The sequence below is a fragment of the Pieris brassicae genome, chromosome Z, assembly GCF_905147105.1.
Source record: "Pieris brassicae chromosome Z, ilPieBrab1.1, whole genome shotgun sequence".
NCBI lineage: Eukaryota > Metazoa > Arthropoda > Insecta > Lepidoptera > Pieridae > Pieris > Pieris brassicae.
The window spans coordinates 8318833-8339043 of record NC_059680.1 but is presented as its reverse complement, the minus strand read 5'-3'; the positions used below and the strand labels follow the sequence as shown (position 1 = coordinate 8339043).

General features: G+C 32.2%; 1 protein-coding gene across 2 annotated transcripts; it reads right to left on the bottom strand.

Moving 5' to 3' along the window:
* Window positions 1-250: 250 nt before the first annotated feature.
* On the bottom strand, window positions 251-19824 carry LOC123718538 (roquin-1). Of its 2 annotated transcripts, none has more exons than XM_045675148.1 (18): window positions 19722-19824; window positions 18795-18957; window positions 17745-17931; window positions 17142-17302; window positions 16633-16770; window positions 16130-16237; window positions 15392-15513; window positions 14540-14751; window positions 13928-14086; window positions 7078-7216; window positions 6041-6249; window positions 5536-5788; window positions 4802-5052; window positions 4470-4607; window positions 4170-4258; window positions 3302-3376; window positions 2681-2782; window positions 251-2525 (listed from the first exon to the last, which is right to left on the bottom strand). In XM_045675148.1, the coding sequence occupies exons 2-18, from the start codon at window positions 18954-18956 to the stop codon at window positions 2460-2462; spliced, it is 2571 nt and encodes an 856-aa protein (XP_045531104.1). In that variant the 5' UTR covers window position 18957; window positions 19722-19824; the 3' UTR covers window positions 251-2459. The 2 variants fall into 2 exon arrangements, with proteins under 2 accessions (XP_045531104.1, XP_045531105.1); XM_045675149.1 differs by lacking the exon at window positions 19722-19824 and adding an exon at window positions 19064-19127.
* Between the last annotated feature and the right edge of the window lie 387 nt (window positions 19825-20211).

The window sequence follows — 20211 nt, the reverse complement described above, 5'->3', positions numbered from 1 at the left end:
CATACATACCAACATTTGTAACATTATGCTATGCTGACTGTTCGATTTCCGGTATTAAAACCCAAATTCCAAAATTCCTATTTATCCAACTGTATTCAAGTTTTATACTTAGCAACATTTGCGTTTCATTATTGTTTATATATATTATGTTTTCTTTAACATACACAAATGATTGAAAACATTTTTAACCAAACAAGATAAAATAATAGAATGTTTTATTCATGTAGAGATTAGGGGAAGGCAAATAATACAGTTTATATTTAAAAAAATCTTTTATCTTTAACATTTGCTAGTTAGGTCGCGTCAAGTGACACTCATAAATATGTAGTTTAAATAAATACGTGAACTCAATATGATCCTACGCATTTTTTAACAAATGCAAAGAAGATCTAGAGGTTTGCACCTCTCATTACCCCTATAAAAATATCACTGAAAGATACAAGCCGACGCCGAAAATTATTCTTATTATGTATTTTAAAATTATTAAATAATTTTTCAGCAAACATCACCGATTCGAAATAATTAATTAAACGGTTTTAATATAAAAATGTCTAAAACAAATCATTCGCGAATAGTAAGAGCTTCCACTGAATAACAAAATTGGCGATCAGTTAAAAATCTCATAATTATATGTATGAACAATAGAAAGCTCTTTCGTCTTATATACAAGAGTTTCAATAGGAAGTATCATAATATAAGAGGTTAAAATCATAAATACACTACTATGGTTACATATTGCACTATGGATAGTCAAACCATAAAAAACCCAACTGAGATCATTGACAAGATTCCTGACAGTTCATAATTGTTTTCGTTAAATTTAATAATAAAAATTCGTATCACCGACACTGGTATCAAAATAAAATTATATACAAAGCGGCGTCGCGTTGAATCTCCCAGCTATCTATATTACAGCCTTAAATAATTACACCTCTAAATAGACATACACTGTGTAACTAAAACCCCATATCCGTCATACATTTGTATCATTTGCGTCAACAAAATATTTCGTTACTGGGGTTTTGTTATACACTGTAGATAAGTAAAATATTATTTATCACCAGCCTTAAGTATTTCCACGATGTACGAACATCATGATTTCCCTTTACGTTTTGTGATTTTACAAATTTTTCCAAGAACGCATTACGAATTTTTTTTAAACTACTCCATCTCCATTAGTTTCTCATCGAGCCCTCTTCGGTTATAGAATAGAAAAGAACAGGTTTACCACGCCAATCATAAATATAATGTAGTAAAAAGGTCATAAACATTAATCTCAAGACTACTCTTACGGCGAGCATTTCATCTACATATTCAATACATATTTGAAACTGTAGACACAAATTGACATCTATAGATATATATTATGAAGACCATAATCGATCAACACCGATTAACATGGAACAACAACAACTAATAATCAATTTAATACTATTCAACATTTATAATTTTTAAGTATAAATGTGAATAGTGTTCAAATTTCTTAACCTACATCTGAATATTTATCAGTATTTATTTGGATACTATTAATAATATATTGTCTACAACACAAATGGCGATGTTATTTAGGGATTTTCTTTATTTCATATGTAATTTATTTGCGTAAAGTGTAAAAGTATAGAAAATCGAAGACTTATTTAGGCCAAAACTAATTAAGATTGGACGCGTAAGAAAAAGCTATTCAAACTTATTTGAAAGGAATGCTCTTCCACGTTTTAAACGTATCGCTGAAACACTGAAAAAACTGTTAAAAATGTATACAAGTGAACTTTACAAGTTTCATGTGGTGATAAAACAATTTTACAATCAACAAGTGACCGAGACAATCACATAACATTTCCTTAATATATTAACAAATAACAAATTTTGAGCACGTCTTAAAAATGTTTTTTTATGCAATTTATGTTTTCATTTTCCAAAAGTCAAAAATTTGGACGGCTTTTACATTTATTAAACAAGATTTTGAATCGAAACAATTCATAAAATTCACGTTTTCAAGTTCATACTCAGATCAAATAATACATGCAGAGGTCGATTTTCGGAAGTAGAAACAGGTAGACAACTGAATTGTAGCAGAAATTATAAAAAATCTGATTACAACCCTATTCAATGATTACATTAATATTTTAATACAATAAATATACATTAATATTTTAATACAATAAATATTATACTCTGTATTCGAGCCGCTGTATGCCTTTGTTTTAAAATCTACTTTTAATATTCTTAATTAATACCGACTTCGCGGATTAATGGGTGACAAACCTGACACACTTTTTTAACAGTGAATTGCGGGCTTAATAAGAGGGCGCATAATAATAAACATAAGTTTTTGGATGTAGGATAGAGTATAAATAAAACTATAAAAAATAAACCAAATAGAAAAAAGATGAACTTTAACAAATGCAAAACTTAACTAAAAGGTTGAAACGAAACACTGCATTGCACTTGTAAAACGTTTAAAATATTTTAAACTCGGTATCCATGCGACGTTCTAGGGCCATCAATTCCTCCTCCAGCTTGTGCTGGAATAGGAAATAAGATTGTTTGAAAATTACTTAAGAAAAATATGGAATAACTTAGTCAAAAATTATTTTTACAATTTAAAAGAAATTGTACGACGAATTATTTCAATGATTTCAAGAATTTATAATTCAACTTTACATATAGGCATTATTACCTCGTCAGATTCGGTTGTCGGATTGAAGGGTGGTCCTGAAGGCCTTTCCGGCAACTGAACCGTTCTATCGGCGCCCACAGCCCGCCTGTTCCTTGACATCATCTGGAATAACATAATCAGCTCTTACATCATTCTTTTTTTAACCTAATTTAATATAAAACCTCAACTCAATGGTTATATGGTCCTCGATGAATTAGCTATTTAGGTTTTAGTTTATTCTAGAGAAATCGAGAGAATGTTTGGAGTTACCAATAGTATAAGGAGAAATAAAAACAATTTTAATATCAAACAATTGAATTTTAAGCCAAATTTTTCCATTCCTTCAAAATCTAACTTTAAAAAACTTGTTTTTATATATATACTATTATCTCTTGGTTTTGGTAATTCGTATTATGTTTTAATTTATTTTTAAATAATTCTTTCTTCATTTCTTTTTCCAGTTTTCAACTAGTGTTCTAAGACATCGCTTAATTAAGTTTGCCCGTTGCACTATGTTGAATTTTTTAATCTTATGCAATAACGTGCATATAAATATAATAATAATTTTTATTTTTATTACAAAAATTTCTTATTATTATAAAAAAATAATCGTCTTTCTTCTAATGCAAATTGACTACTTACTGGATCTGGTTGCGGATTGCCAGTGTCAACTGGTGGGCTTCGCCACGGCAATACCGGCTCGTCAAATTCAAAAGCCTGTAAATAATTTTGCTCATACAAAATCCAGTTTTCAACAGATTGAAGGTTTAATCTCTAAGGCCGCGGGACTGACTTAATAACTACGCTGTAAAGCTTGAATATAGAAGCGATGTGTTAATGTTAACTTTCGCGTTTTATATTTGTATATTTAAAATTATGATTAATAATTTTCATATGTGTTTCATCGTAATTTTTATTACCGAAGGACGTGCCTGTGTTGAAAAATCCTAATCAATACATCGACGAGAACTATGTGGATCGTGGATTTACTACCGTGCGATTTAAAAGCTACTGGAAACCGATTCCCAGATCTAGTTACATAAGTCTTTGATGATTTTGACACCTCATCGAGGTTTTCGAGTTCTTCAGAGAATATATAGTCTCATCCGGCTGACTTGTTCACCTAAATTTTTCACAAAGCCTAATCTCAGATTCCAATATTACAGGGTCAAGATTTTCACTCGGCGTCAGTGACTTGTAAGATGTCCTTGTGTCTTTTATATTGAGCTTACAATATTGTTAAAGTTAATAATTACATTTTTGATTCTTATATAAAATATCAACAAAAAAGGTCTGTATATTTTAAACATAAAAAATAGCATTTAAACATTTCAAAAACCTAAACACTACATTATTCCGCTATAAAAAACAGTTATTTTTTTTCTCCTGTTGTATATTAACTAAAAAACTTTATTATCTCTATTTAACTGTGTTACTTAGTCAGTCATTTCATTGAAGTGTAATTAATTTTATAAATAATTCGAAATTAACGCATAAATAAATATATTACCGATGAACGGAGCCACTGAGAATCAGCACGGGGTTCACGAGGCCTTGGCGGGAAGCCTGGTGGGTCGCGGTAGTCTGTCGGGATTGTCACTGTATAATGGAGACACAAAATTTTAAATATGATTTCAAAAAAAAATTAAAACAACACGGGTTGGACAAATCATCTAATTTGTTTATTTTAAACATTCATTAGAACAGAACGTAATAAATTTTTAAGTTAATTTAAAAATCCTAATAGGTCAGTTAAGATATTTATCAAATTTTTGCGACATGTGAACTGATAAAATAAACATTTACTAACTGTTATTAAAAGGATAGTTAGAATCGTGTGGCGGTTGATAATCCTGTGCCGGTCCAGCCGAAGTTGGCCCATGTCTACCCGTGGTTGGTCCATGTCCAACCGAGGTTTGCCCGTGTCCAACTGGATAATTGTCAAGATCTATAAAACATCCATGTCCATTAGGTGTTGCTTAAGCACAAGTTAAGATAAAAGAAAACGGTTTCACCTGTGTCGATGTCAACAAGCTTGGTAGGCACAGAAGGCCGATCACCTAATTCCTTTAATAATCAACAAAAATGTCTTCGTCTTAAAGAAATAACTGAGAAAACCACAATAATATACTAATCACTTACTAGTATCATAAGAATATATTGACTCCTGGGACACTGGTATGTAGGAATACTCGCTAATTGGCGCAGTCGACACGGGAACTTGGTATTGAGGAAAGTTCATGGCTTCTGGGCCTTCGTAGAAACTTGGGGTCTCGTCAGTGACGACCGTAAGCAGACCAGGGTAGCTCCCATAATAGGGTCTGTCGGGCACAGGCATCAGGAGATTGTTGGGATTGATCGCAATCGGATTGATAAGGATGCCTCCGCCGTATCTGTAAACAAATGGGTTAAGTATATTTATAGGGCATATAAATAAATATATATAAACGAGAAAGGCAAATAAAAATATGGGAAGATGATGTGCGTAGAGTAATCTGGTCCTATGTGGATGCGTAAAGCTAGAATCAAAGAAGAGTGGAAGCCCTTAGAGGAGGCCTATGTCCAAGGACAAGTTGTATAACAAAAATCAACCGGCTTGCCGATTAATTATTAGTATTATTTTTATTTTAGTGTTAATTTTTCAGTATTTCACGTTTTTTATGTACTAGTATAAAAATTACAGCAATAAAGGCTTTATTATTATTATATAGGGCATATAAAAATACTAAACGGAAGTGATCTTATGTTTCAGCCTTATGGTAGATGTACCAAACACATGTCATGCCTATTGGACTAACGTTATTTCTTAATTGGCGAAGCTATATTTTGCTGGATTTTAAATGAAGCTATGATCAAGGAACCGGAATATTACTCACCCAGTCGAATCAGAAACATAGATATCTCCAATACCAAGACCGGTATATGTACCTGGCCCCTGGTTGCCAGTTCCGGGACCAGTAAATGGAGCACCGGGTGCACTAATGGGATTCTCCCGGGCCATTGCTCTTTCCCTGTTTTTCCTCAGAGCTAGTTGTGGATTAAGACACTGTTCACCACTGCCGTCTCGTATGCGTTCATCTCTCTCTGGTGTACGCATCATTGGCGCAGATGGTTGCATGCCAAGCACATCTACAAAAAAATTAATAGATCTATTTAAAAAAAACTAGTATAAAACATACACAGATACGAGACAAATATATTTCATTTGTGCTTAGTTGTTGCCTCCTGTGCCAGTTTCTATAGATCTATAGGAACTATGGGCAATAAACTCTCAAAAAACAGGACAATTTTTCGTAAACGTGTCTCATACTACAAAAAAATTGTATAGACTTCCTAAAATAAGCTAACATTCTTGTTTGTGTGTATTGTTATAGCACTTACTTCGGGATTGGTATAATGGGTCCGGATGACGCAAAAGTACGCCTCCCTGAGATGTATTTGGTTGCATGGTGGGAGGAAATTGTCTTTGGTTACCCACTGGAAATGGAGGAGAACGTGTTGCGTTGGGAGCAAACATTGGTTGGGCGGTAATAAAGGGGGGAAGACTTCCATTGTTTATAGGATGTCCCACAGGCAGAGGGTTATTGTATCTGGAAAAAAGGTTACTTAATTAAATTTAAAATACAAGAAACGCAACAGTAATTTTTTGGAACACTAACTAAAACATAAATCACAATATTATGGCCAGACGGTAGGTTGCTTCGAGTTCCGCGCTGTAATATAATGATATTCATTCAACCTAATCTTTCAGTATATATGAAACCAAAATACTAATACAGTTTATTTCACAAGTAAAAATGTCAATTTGTATGTAAATAAAACGTAATTATAGCATAAATCACATGGATACATATAGTAATAAAATGAACTTTGTAATAATAAAGAAGGTTTTAACGGATCTTGACTGCTACCATTCTTATATAGTTCTTTACACAAAAGCACATTGAAAACTATAAATAATATACGAGTATACTCAATTGAATCAAAATTAATACACATTTATTGTAGTTTTACAAATTAATATTTCTTTGGGATTAGGATTTTCAGCCATGTAAAAATAATCAATGAGAAGAACTAGTAATATGCACACAAAGTCACGTGTCATCAAGATTAAAGTTTCGGACAGAAAACAGGGAACCAAAAAAATGATAAACTTAAAACATTAAGCCAACAACACCATCAAGAAACAATGTCATTCCATTTTGTATTAACTTACCGAACCGGATAAGTTGGAACCGGGGCTTGAGCGTGGAACCTTTTTGGTAAATAATACTTTAATGAGTAGTAAATCAACAACAATTTTCTTTAATAACCAATCATTCCACGATTTAGTATTATTTATAAACTATTTTAAATCTGATAATGCTGTACATTATGAAACGATAATTAATTAAAATACCATGTGGCATGGAACTTACCTGTCCAAATCGGCGTCGTCGAAGTGGAGAAAATTGCAATTATTGCCTCGAGGGCACGATGACCTTAGGTCGGAATCCCTGCAGGCGGAGATCTTAAACCTTTGAGGAGGTGAGGCTCCACCTTGAGGGGACGGCTGGCCTAATGATGAAAAATAAAAAGTACTCGCATCATTATTAATTTTTCATTAAATAGTTTTAGATGCATTGTAATATAGTATATTCATATGTAGTGCAAAATATAGTATATTAAACTAATTTATTTAACTGCTCCACTTCGAACCTCGGAACCAAAAGAAAGATTTATACGGAACACAGTATCTAGTGTTACCACGAATGATTTTAAGTAATCGTAGCGGGTAGCATAAATTTGAATTTTCACACAAATTTCTAGATAGTTCGTCTAGGACCTACTTGTATACAAGAATACGATAATGTCATCTTCGGCAGTGGCGCCTTTATTTATGTTTATCTATCGAACAATAAATAGCAAGATCGGTATTAATAATTAACTTATACCTATATTTCGTATGTAAATCGGCGATATCTGGCGGAAATAAACAGTACTATCAACAATTGCATTTAAAATTACGAAGAGTTGTGACAAATGCGCATTTTTTTATTTTGACAATAAATCGCGAAACGTTGAGTTTAAAAATCGAGCGAGACTCTTATGTTTTCTTTTCATCGAATTTAAACAGATCAAAGATTTTTATTTAAACAAATTTTCTTTAAAAAAATTAGCCAATTGAAATAAGGATTACTGGAACGGATTAATTTATGTTGTTTTTATTAGTTTTACGTCAGAACAAAGCCATATTATAAAGTAATTTTTGTTGTACCGTACAATCAGACACTTGTCGATACACTGTGCTAAGTAATAATTTTTATTTCGCCCCTTGAAATTTAAGTACCTTCGATAGGTAACCAGTTTAACGATACCCGACCACAATTCCCCTTATACGTAATAACCGTTTCATATCTTCTTATATATAATATTTTGCAAGATTTTGCATTTATGCTACGCTCCTATTGGTCGTTGCGAATATTTTGCACACCTTAAATTTTGACAAACTTAACAAAGATACACCAGTTAGCTATATACATATAAATGACTCGATTATTTATGTATTTTATTATATCCATTACAGACTTTATTTTTACAAAAATAATAGCTGTATCGAAGTGAAGTATATACAAGCATATATAAGTATACAAGCACCTTCAAAACCTATCGGTTGACGTTATTTATATTTTGTTACATATGGTGACTTGAGTCAAATATTATTCTAGATCATCATTCTCAACCATTTTATGTCGTGACCCACGAAAAAGCCAAAAAGTTAAGTAAAACAGTCATGCGACCCTGTAACTGCAAAATTATAATACTAATTATTACATAGCGCGCTATTTTTAACGAATCTTTTGTATTTGTATTTATTATTTTTCAACAGCATGTGGGCCCCCTTTTAAAACTCGACTAGAATCTAAATGAACACTTATAAGACAAAACGTTACGACCAAGATAATATTTTTTATATTTGTAGTTGTTGCGGAATATTAATATTATCTTGTTTTTTATTTATTTTGAGTTTATATTTATATTTAGCTACACTTAGGTGGTGAGGTTTGTGCGGAAGATATACTAGGACAGTTCAATAAAAAGTGGTAATTAGTATGACGCATTTATATTTAATTAAATATTATTAATATTATTTTATTTTTCGATTTATACGTTTATGTTTTTCTAAAGCTAGACAAAACCTTTTTTTAATCTTCTAGGTCCCTTAAGAAACGTGTACCGTAATCGGTGCGGTGAGTGCGCAATCCTCTTTTAATTGATGGCCCCGAAATATTCCTTTAACCGCAGAAATAAGTAGAAATCACTAACAGCTAGGTCCGATGTATATGGAGAATATTCTATCATATCGAGGCCGGCTTTTTGAATGGCAGCCATCACATCTTAGGCCTTGGTGAAACAAAACAACGTTGCTATTTTTTCTGCGTACCAAGTCCCCGTAATATTGGCTCCATAATTAAGATATTCAATTATTGCCACCCCTTGGATGTTCCAAAAAGCAGCATGATCTTGTTGTTGAGTTGGAGATGACGTTCTCTTCTAAGCCACTGACTGTTTCTTTGTTTCCGGGTAGTAATGGTGAAGTCATAATGTAGACACTTCATATAGAAATTATCACATCTATTATAAAACAAACAGTAACACGACGAGGCGGCCCGTGAAAGACGTGTACCAAGGACACCAACGCGCAACCGTAGAATATGGAGAAGCATGAAGCCCTAATGTTGCTCTGCCTGATTTACCAGCATCGTAGCGAAAATTTTCAAGCAGAGATAATTTATTACCGCGCGAACTTAAATTGTACATCATTTTTTATTACACGTGCGCACGAGACTCAAACGAATGGCTTCGTTACTGAACATCTAGATGTCGCTTAACAGTATAAAATTAAAAAATAAAAATACATAGTTGCTATCTATATATATCAAGTAGTAGTCTTCATGTGCCTTGTGTAATGTATTAGTTTCTTTATACAAGCATAATAAATAAAAATATTAAGGCTGTCGTTCGTTCGTTGTATTTTTTTCTGAACTGGGCCCGACCAGAATAGAATAGTAGGGGAGCCCATGATTCTAAATGGAGATTTACTCGAGCGTCGTAGAGACCAATTGAGTTGTGAATCTTAGATAATAAAAAAAATAATGTCATATAATGTATATCTTTTCATTGGTGGGGGGAGCGGCTAGATTTTCAAAAAATGATAAAAATTTGGTGCCATGGACATACTCGAGCGTGTCAGATATTGATAGCATTTACGTCCAATGTATTTTTATTAATGTACGTATGTGAAGCTAATTGTTTGCATGGTGGGGGTACGTACGAAAGGGTTGAAAATGAAGAAAAAATAATAATCGAGCGCGTCAAACTGTCTAAGGGGATGTTAAGCGAACCTAAAAGAAACGATTTGGATGCGACGCAAACTCGCGGCCGTTATTAGAATATGCCAAAAAATCGCCATTCTGAAATACTCAAATCTTTATGACCTAGACGTGATATTTTTTTTAATCATTCGATCTAATTTGTTTATAAGTTCAGCAAATAGCAAAAATGTATGTTGTTCAAGTAGAACTGCATTTATTATATAATAATTTTAAAAAATGCTTTAAAACATCAATATCCGGAAGAACCGGTTTACCTAGACGATATTCTAATATTTTTTAAACGTTTCTAATGTGAATTTTATAGATTTATGCAAAATAGCTTCACGACACAATACACACTTTATGTTAATATTACTCATAGTTAATATTTTTAAACGAATATCACGCAAAGTGCAACAGCACGTATTAAACTTTATCGAAGAATTTTCCTTACTTCGGCTTGTGGAGGGAATCGTCAGATATATTTTTCGTCATCCTTGAATTGTTTATAATATGCTTTTTAGCATGTAATTAACTCACTCAACGTCACATTACTTTAATCTGACGCACTCGAGAACGTGGTGATTTTTTTTTACTAATCTAATCCATTATCCTTGACGGGCGGCCATATATGTGGCTTATATTTGGTGGAGGTACTTCACTGGGTACAAGGTATGCCCCCGTATATATATCCACGCTGTAGTAAATCCCCCTAAATCCCCGCTTGGGCTCCCCTACTAGAATGCGTTTATTATTTATTTGAACTTGCGGCGCCACAATCTTTCATGGTTCTTTCATTGTTTTCAGAATACATATGCATGCCCTTTATACTCACTCGTCGCAGGTGTTTGGGACGAAGACATGCCTGCTCCTCACGTTGTTTACCTCAAACGGCAAGTGTTATTGTACAGAAAAAGCCACCGGTGCCGGGGTTTAATCCCACAATCTCAGGATTGAGAATACCTCACTTAACTAGGCCAGCTATTAGGCCTGTTTATATAAATGTTTATTACATGTATTCACACCATATTATACCATCGTGAAATATTTTATTAGCAAGGGAAATAAGGGACATTTTAGCCGCATTTAAGTAACATTGCTCACTTTGTATTTTCACTATGAAATGGTATTGTTCAAGGCATCACTCATCTATGTATTTAAAGTTTCCTTCGTATATTTTACACACTTAATTTTTCGGCAATTTTTCGATCACTTTAAAGCACTCATAATTTTTTCCAAAGAATACATGCGTCTTATATATATTTCCAAACTAAGTATATACTCACACAATATTTCTCTCAAAACATATTATTAAACTACCATAAATCAAAGAATCCTTCTGCGCACAATCAATCAATACCAAAGCTACCAAGGATTGAAGCGCGAATTTTAAATGAGAACAATTGAATTTCTATTATTTTTAAATAAGACTGTTTTATGTAAAATAATAATCTCATTAATTAAAAGATTTTTATAGGATCGGCTGGCGGGAAGGAAGTTCTTCCTCTTCCGGCTTACCGTAAACATGAAACATTATTGATCCGCGCGAAACGTACGCTTCGACGACAACGTTCCTTTTACATCCATTTTTAATATTTTAATTTATATGATATATCTAACTAAAAAAATATTAAAACAAATGAAAATAATATTAACATTATTAAAGAACTGTACTTCAATACTTAATTTTCTATAGTTTTTACTGCGTCACACGAATCGAATGTGCCGATGCTCGAACTGCGCAGGCGTGCGACCCGGGCCGAAGCTAACTAATTAAACCTTTAATGACACCCACTTATATGTAACTTATTGACGTCTGGAAATTTTTTTATACCTATAATATCTCGTTTTGTAAAATAAAAAAACCATATATGATAATAGCGATATTAAGGATTAATTTTAAATTACACAACCCTAAAACGTATTAAAAATAAACAAAAACACTATATAATTTATATAGGTCAACAATAAAGAATCAGGACACTAATGTAAATATCGATTGACCGACATAGGTTCAGATAAATAATATAACAATTAAAAACTTCATTTATTTCACAGACTTACGGCTCACGTTCTACCTGTTGATAAGGAAGCCGACAGCTCCGCCATTTGTTATTGTTTACCACACAGACACCACATACATATCTATAAGCAGCTAACTTCTTCGACGATACTATCAATAACAAATAATGCAAACATATTACCGAGACATGAGGGCTGATTGCGCCGCATCTTAAAGCAGTGTAGTAATTATCCGCGAGTTAATTACCAACAGCAACAGGCGGTTTACGGGTCAGCCAGGTTCGCGCCAATGCCTGAAGGTTACGCAGCGCAACCGAGGGATGCAGAACGCATGATTGAAAACTATGCACTAGCCAAAACTCGCGGCACTATCTATGAGATTAATTCTAAAATTTAATGTATATCTTACTGATTTCGTAGATGTCAAATAATATTTTATGATATGTCTAATGATACCGCTATAAGTTTAAAGGAACTCATTTATTTATTAACCATAGGTATTTAATAAACAAATTTTTCAAAGTTTATTATAGTTTATATGTTAATGTAGAATTCAGAGATATGATGTTTTATAAATTATGATATTCATTTTCGAAAATACAAAGTGTTCGTTAAATTTAGTATATTGTACAAACGATAAAAACTTCAATTTTAATATACGTAAATATCCATAAGTTTATAATGTCTGCAATTTCAAAGCGCAGAATCGTTAGTATTGGTCAGTAAGGGTCACTTTTGCATGGCAGTCGTTTTAAAAGACGAATGTAAAACTGCATAAATGCTCACAGGTGGCGTTACTTCCGAAAAATTAAGGTCCGTATATGATATTGATTTATATCAACATGTATATACATACCACATACTTTAGACGTGTATACTTGTACAATTTTTGTACAATGTTGGTACCGGTGATAATTAATCAATAAAGCTATCTAACTTAAATTGCACCGTTCGGCCCGGGCAAATATTATTTTATTCCTTAAAAGGAAATATCACGTATCATGAAAGGATTGAAAATCATTATTTTGCTTCAGATAAACTTTAGGTAAGAAGGACTGTTAACTAGAATATAAACCTTAATATTGTTTGTAAATTAGTGTCGTTTACGCGAGAATTATGTAAACTATTAACGAACCTCGTTTCAGCAATTAAACTCCGCAGTAATTGGCCACGAGCTTCATCTTTAACAGGAGCCTATTAACACTTATTATTTTCAGAATAGCAAAGGTTCGAGTTCGGAGCGAGCAGTAAGTGCGTTTGTATATAATATCATTATAGAAAAAACTTTGGTGATCGCCAAGCGTAATTAAAACAACAAATGACAATATTAATAAAAAAATCATTTTTCCTACAAATGTAATCAAGGTAAACTTTTTTCATAGAATATTATTTCAGATAACTCCTATGAAAAAAACACATGCAGCAGTTTATCGCACCAGCACATTTCGCATTTATCAAACTAGGACAATCGCACCGCCATTGACCAAATGCAAAAACGCTCAGCTTAATTAATACTTTGTTTGAATATATTTTTAATAACTCGGTGATGACAGATTAAAGTTTTCAAATAATTATCATTTTTGATAATGTAATAAGCAAAATTAGAATATATAAATATTGCCCAGCGAATTCAGTGAAAACTATAAACAAATGAGATTTAAGATTGAGAGGCGCACGCTATAGCCACTGCCCTGGCGATCAAGCTTTTGAGCAATTAACATGTTTTAGAGTTTAGGATTAATTGGTAAAACACATTTTTAGAAACGAATATTCCATATACAGTTAGGCAAGAACAAATCAAATGCTACAGTATTACATCTATAGTTCTAAAAACTAGACTAGATAAATTTCTACTACTAATAATATATTTGAAATTCTAGAATCCACTTACTTGTATGGATATCAGGCTTTTCTTGAATAAGGTGTTTTTGGTTGTGATTGGCATCTCTCCCTGTAGACTGTTGTTGCAAATAGCTAACAAGTCCTGAGACAACATCTTTCACAGCGGTCAATATATCTCCTAACGCTTGCCAAGATGGACAATTTGCATCTATATGAAACGGTACACATTTATAAATGGCTTAAGCTATTTTTTATTATTGGTTTATTAGAGAAGAACAAATTTAAATATATTTAGCCTAAAAGGCTTGGCTAAATTAACAATGATACCAAACATTATGTCTGTGTAGAAAATTTTTTTATCGCTGCAGGGAATTAATTTGAATAATGTATAAATGTTACCTAAGAAAGGTTAACCAAAAGGTCAAGCGTAACCTATGTTTCAATTATCATTTAGCATCAGCATTTTCTTAATATTATTATCTCTTTACTTGCTATATTCAATTCCTAGAAAACAGTCGATAATAATTTAGTAGCAAAAATTCCCACAAACACAAGTAAGCTCTATTAATAGGCCGCCTCTGTAGTTTAGAGGTTTGATAAAGGCTTTTATTCCCAGTCTAATGTTAAATTAAAAACAAAAGGGCAATAACCTAATACCCACCTAGACTAGGGTCTATATTGGCAAGTCTATCAAGAGGTAAGCTCATGACAACCGATTGGCTTGGATCTCCGGATCTTTGGAGAGCGATGAATAATTCCTGCACAGATTGTGCAAAGGACTGAGGTGTTTGCAACTTGTCGATTATGCTTTGCATATGGGACTTGTGAGATGTATCACCATATAATAAGGCACTCCACTGGTCTGGCGCGATCCTATATAAACAGACACATGTTAATCTATACCAATATTATAGAATCTGTGAGGAAAGAGAACCGTTGTGGGATCTGAAGCAGTGCTATATAATAATTCCCTTTTATATTATGTTACTCTACTAAAGTTTAACAGTGTTTGATATTAATATGAAAAAAATAAAAGTATTTAATTTTCGTGAACAAATTAATTAATAGCAAATAAGGATTATATTAGTTCGGATACCGCGGATTCTCTTTTCACAGACTCTAAATCTAAAGCTTTTAAGCGCTATTTCCGCAGATTAAGGTGGTCCATGGGCGGTTACTATATACACCGGAGCCATTGATGTATTAGTAACCGCTTTCACCTATTTTGAGAAACTGAATTCGAGTACAAACCACACTCAGAGTCGTTCATTATTTCTATCTAATCACTAAGCTTAAGACTCTTAGATACATACGATATTTTCAGCAATACTATCGCGATTTCTATTAGGAAAATGTTATATTATGGTAATTTTATTTTCGATTTAGTGTGACAATGCACAAAAAAAATATCCTAGATATTTAATAAAAAAATTAGGCGTTTATAATCGTTAAGCGTTTTTTTATTTACAGCTGTAATTTTTATTAATTTTTAAAAATTTAAATTCATTTATACCTTAGGCCCGCTTCAGTAGCTATTTGTACAATTTGCGCGTCGTGTTCTCTACGCAACGTTTCGTACGTCCGAAATTCCTCTTTAAGTTGCATCAATGAAGAATCGCACTCTCGTTTCGACACCTGTTAAGTATTCATTATAAAAATCGATATCCTAAACAAAAATGTTTTTTTTTTTAATTTTTGGTCTTTATTAATAGATATATATGAATAAAAAAAATTAAAAATGCCTAATATATCTGTCTCGTCGGTGTATTTGTATCGGTATTAAATATTGAATAAAATATTTCTATAACAAACATTTTTCATATTTCATGATTAGCGTGTCATGTTTTTGAAACATGGGTTTAAACTAGAACTCTTGAGGAACTTTAAACACATCTATATACAGGCAGTTAAATGTTTTCTAGTTCTTATAGGCCAATATTGTAAGAAAATATAAAAAATAGCAAAACAAAAAGGGTGACAAAAAAGTAACAATAATAATAGGCGAGCTACAAATTTCAATAAATTTATTAATATGCTTGTTTCAATGTGTTTATGTTAACCTGTGATACAAAAACTCTACAGATGATTTACAAAGGAATAAATCATTATATTACAATTTAAAAATTAGAACTTCTAGAATATTATCACAGTACCTAGACACAAATTTGTATTGAAGTAAAGAATTTTACAATTATATTTACAATACCAGGTCATACAGCAAAATACCTTGTCAATTTCCCCAATTATATACCTTAAAACACGATGCTCTATATAAAAGTTGAACCACGTGGCCTATACTCGTTTTTGACGCTTGGGGGAAGTCTCTCTCAAGTCTTTGAACAACGAACATAACAAGAACCTGAAAAATATTTTTTTTTCAGGTAACAGTATCAATAAATAAGAAAATAACGGAACGGAACGGAAGGGAATAAGGGGCCTCCTGTTGAGCTTTCACAGTATTTTTGACGGGGTAAGTTAAGCTGTTTCTAATTTGACAAAGTATTACATAAGGTAAAATAAATACATGACAAATACATCTCATACAAAATAAAAATCTTTTACCGGGAATCTAAACCATGCCAATACCATGTACTGTACTATTACACACTAAACATAGGAGCGTTTTTTTATTTCATATTATGGCAATAGTTTTGACTTTATGCCAGTTTCAAGTAAAATTAGAAGCGGTTTCTTTAATGAATATTTGTCAGGATCTTAGTGGAAGTAATATTAATGAGTTTAATGAAGACTCACTTTTCGAGATAATGGCGATCCATCTTCGAGGGCTAATAAAACCAACTTCAACACCTCCTCCTGCATTGCCGGCCCTAGGAATTGACATCCTCTCGCTCGAACTGCAGCCCATAAATTAGCACTCAGCTGCTGGGGATTCTGAAAATATAATTTTAAAGCATAATTATACAGATTTTGTACAGGAACATAGACCTTTACACTTCTCTTTTATATTTTCACTGACATAGCCTAGTAGACTGACATGAACAAAATAATATTTAGAAGATTTTGCTCATAAATTAAATCATAGACAAATTTTTTATACATTAAGATGTTTTTAGAGGTAGTATTAGAGTCGACATTTGATGTCGGCACAGTGACGGCCTGTTTTTGTATGATGTAAGATAACATCGTAAGAAAACGTTGTCTTAAACCCGATAATTGACAATGTAAAGTACAGTGTACTTGCCAATAAATTTAAAAAAATAGAAGAAATGCTGATCAAGAATTTACTGAATTATAACGATTACCTGATGTTGTAGTATAAGTTCTGTAACAGATCTTTCCCCAAGCGAACGTGCAGCCCGCGCTGCCCTTCCACGCCCTTCTTCATCAGTAATAGCGCACTGGAGTAAGGTCACTAACTTTCTTTGCATGGGTCGCGATAGGCGATTGCCAGCCGTATTGTTCGCTGAAAATATAATTATTTTTTTTTATTTTCGAAAGTATATTCAGTAGAAAATTCAATCGAGAACCTACAATTGTAGTAAATCATAGAAACCCGATATCCGGTGTCTCTGGCTTTCGTTTTTGATTTATCGTAAAGATTTTTCCTTACTTTTACATTTATTTTTATTTTCAGGGGTAAAATAAAAATAAATGGGGTAACTTATTAAGTGTTAACCTACCATGGATATCTTCATCTTTACTAAACTGATAACTGTCAGTCCTAAAAAACGTTAGTAACTTAATAATTGTAGACATAGTGTTATGTTTCTAAAACCATTAATCGTGTCTAGTCTTTGAATGATGGTAAATGTATTAATAAATTAAATTAAATGAATATACAGAGCAGAGATCGCACGCATTTATTTTCCTTAATAATGTATATAAAATTCAATAAGACAAATTACCACAAATTTTTAGGTACACCGCAAGTTGTTCCAGGCAAGTGACAATGATATCATATGCTTGGCGATCAGTCTCAGGTAAAGCTTGTATGCATTGTGGATGAATGGGCTTGGAGGGTGGTGGATATCCAGCCAACTGCAATAATGCCGTGTTCACAGGCAATTCCTCAGGGTCGCCCTGAATTACAGTCTGAAAAGATAATTATGGTTTAATTAATTTTTAATTTAATTAATTAATAGAGACCCAGTTTTTGGTCTATTGTAAGTGTTTATTTAAATGTTCTGAGTATTTTTTTTGGAAAAAACAATGTGATAAGGTGTTGTATTTTGGAATGTACCAACCAATATTACCTCTATAATTGTTTACACAGTAAATCTATTTCATACCCCATTTTCATAAACATTGCAATCTGCATATCATAATAATTTAAATCAATAAGAATATTCAACTTATATTATTGCAAAGACATATACTCAAATTGTAAATTTAACAATATTGTAATAGATTGAGTGTAACATTAAAAAAAATTGTGTTAAATTATATGTTATTATTTATAAAGTCATGGCTAATACATATAACATATATTATAATCTTCTGTAATATTTTGTCTTCTGTATACGGGAGTCCAAAATATTATTAAACAATAATTATAATGAAATAATTGCATGAATTTATAAATAAGATTATTAGCAATGTACCATTTTAATATTGTAGGTACCCAGTATTGCCAATACTGGGTACCTACAATATGACCTTGTCTTCTAGAGTACAGGTCAGGTCAGTTGTTACCTTTGAAGGCAAACTTACAATGATGCTGGCCCATACTTTCAAATACTTAACATATTTACTATTTTATACACCTCAAAATGAAGAGAGCTGTCCAAGTGTTCAGGCTCTGTAATACTATGGGTTGCCTGCCCACATAGTGATAATTAGACCATAAGTCAAGAAATCAATAGCCAGTAAATTATTACACTAATTAATTTATTGTGTTTTAAGCAATAAGTTGAAATTATTGTCGTATAAATAAGAAAAGAAAGTGTATTAATTACCTGATCAAATGGACAATATTTTCTATTTAGCTGTTTAAGACAATGTTCGCATAGTGTGTGGCCACAGCCAAGACTAACTGGGCTACGTGGTGATAGGCCATATTCTCTGAAACACACTGGACAATTGAGGTAGTCCGTCCAATGTGGCGCCTGGATGGGCATTCTGTAAATAGAAGTTTATTTTATGATTTACTTTAAAAAGAGTAATGCAATTTTAAATAATTTGTTTATAAATTGTTTTTATATTTATTAAGATAATTAATACATACTGATAGCAACTACATGGTTTTCTAAACAGATTAAGATTATAAGCTATATTATAAGTAAGGTAAAAGAGACTATAAGAAGGTAAAGCAGTACATATTAAATGCTAAGGATATGTTGTAAAAATCAACTTAAAATTGAATACTCTCTTGCTAAAGTTTGCATTTTTACATTCTGGATAAGAAGGATGGCTTTGCTAATTTAAATATAATAAAAAATTTAATCTTGCAAATGTAGGTTATGTTTTTAGATATTTATACTAGTCAAGAGACTCTGACGAATTTTAGTATAGACATAGATAAGACATTCAATAACATATGAAGTTGTGAACAAATAAAATGTGTTAATCTAAATTAATTTGTAAAATTGGCAGACTTAGGTAACTGATACCAAACAAGGACTAAAGAATGTTTTGTGTTTATTTCTAGATGTACCAATTCTAAGCGCGCATTAGCATAAGCATTGTCCGTATCAGTTTAGGTTCAAAATAGATCAAATAGTGATAAAGGAAATAAGGGCCATATTATTCTAACAATTTGACATGCCAAATTTGCCACCTGGGCAGTCAAAATGGTAGCAATAATGAGCGAATGAGCACGATGCGTATACAAATGTGAAATCACATTTAATTTAAACATTGTAGGTAGGCAAATTTTAAAATACCTTTGAAATTAAAAGAACACTCATCACAAATTCATCACATTTATCTTGTAGGTACCGACTTCAAATGTTTCAAATTATGATCCGTCATCAGTCAGTAGTCACACCACCATAGAGAATATCTGACATATATATAGTTAATAATTTATTTCTATCTATAAATAATTTCATATGTAGCAGAAAATGGGCTACAGGTAATATTAAAAAACGAGACTGAACGAATCTCACAATAAGATCATCACGTTTCGGGGGTCCAGACCTAGTAGTATTATAAAAATATGCGTATTGTATCGTATAACATACCTAATATATATTGTAATACACACACACACACACATATATATATATTTTATATATATGTGTATATTATTTTATTATTCAAATTCATTTATATATTGCATGTTAACGTGAAAAGAAAAGCGTGAGCGTTAATGTGTGTCTTTACGTAGCACTGTAATGGTGACAATTGGGTCTAGGCTGGCAACTGTCAACA

What these genes read in the sequence shown, in the direction of transcription:
- LOC123718538 (XM_045675148.1), bottom strand. Translation starts at nt 18,956, where the DNA reads ATGCCCATCCAGGCGCCACATTGGACGGACTACCTCAATTGTCCAGTG. An exon ending in ATAGAGCATCGTGTTTTAAG is followed by an intron (nt 15,514 to 16,129) that starts GTATATAATTGG and finishes AATACTTAACAG; the next exon opens with GTGTCGAAACGAGAGTGCGA. An exon ending in CAATATAGACCCTAGTCTAG is followed by an intron (nt 14,087 to 14,539) that starts GTGGGTATTAGG and finishes CGTTTCATATAG; the next exon opens with ATGCAAATTGTCCATCTTGG.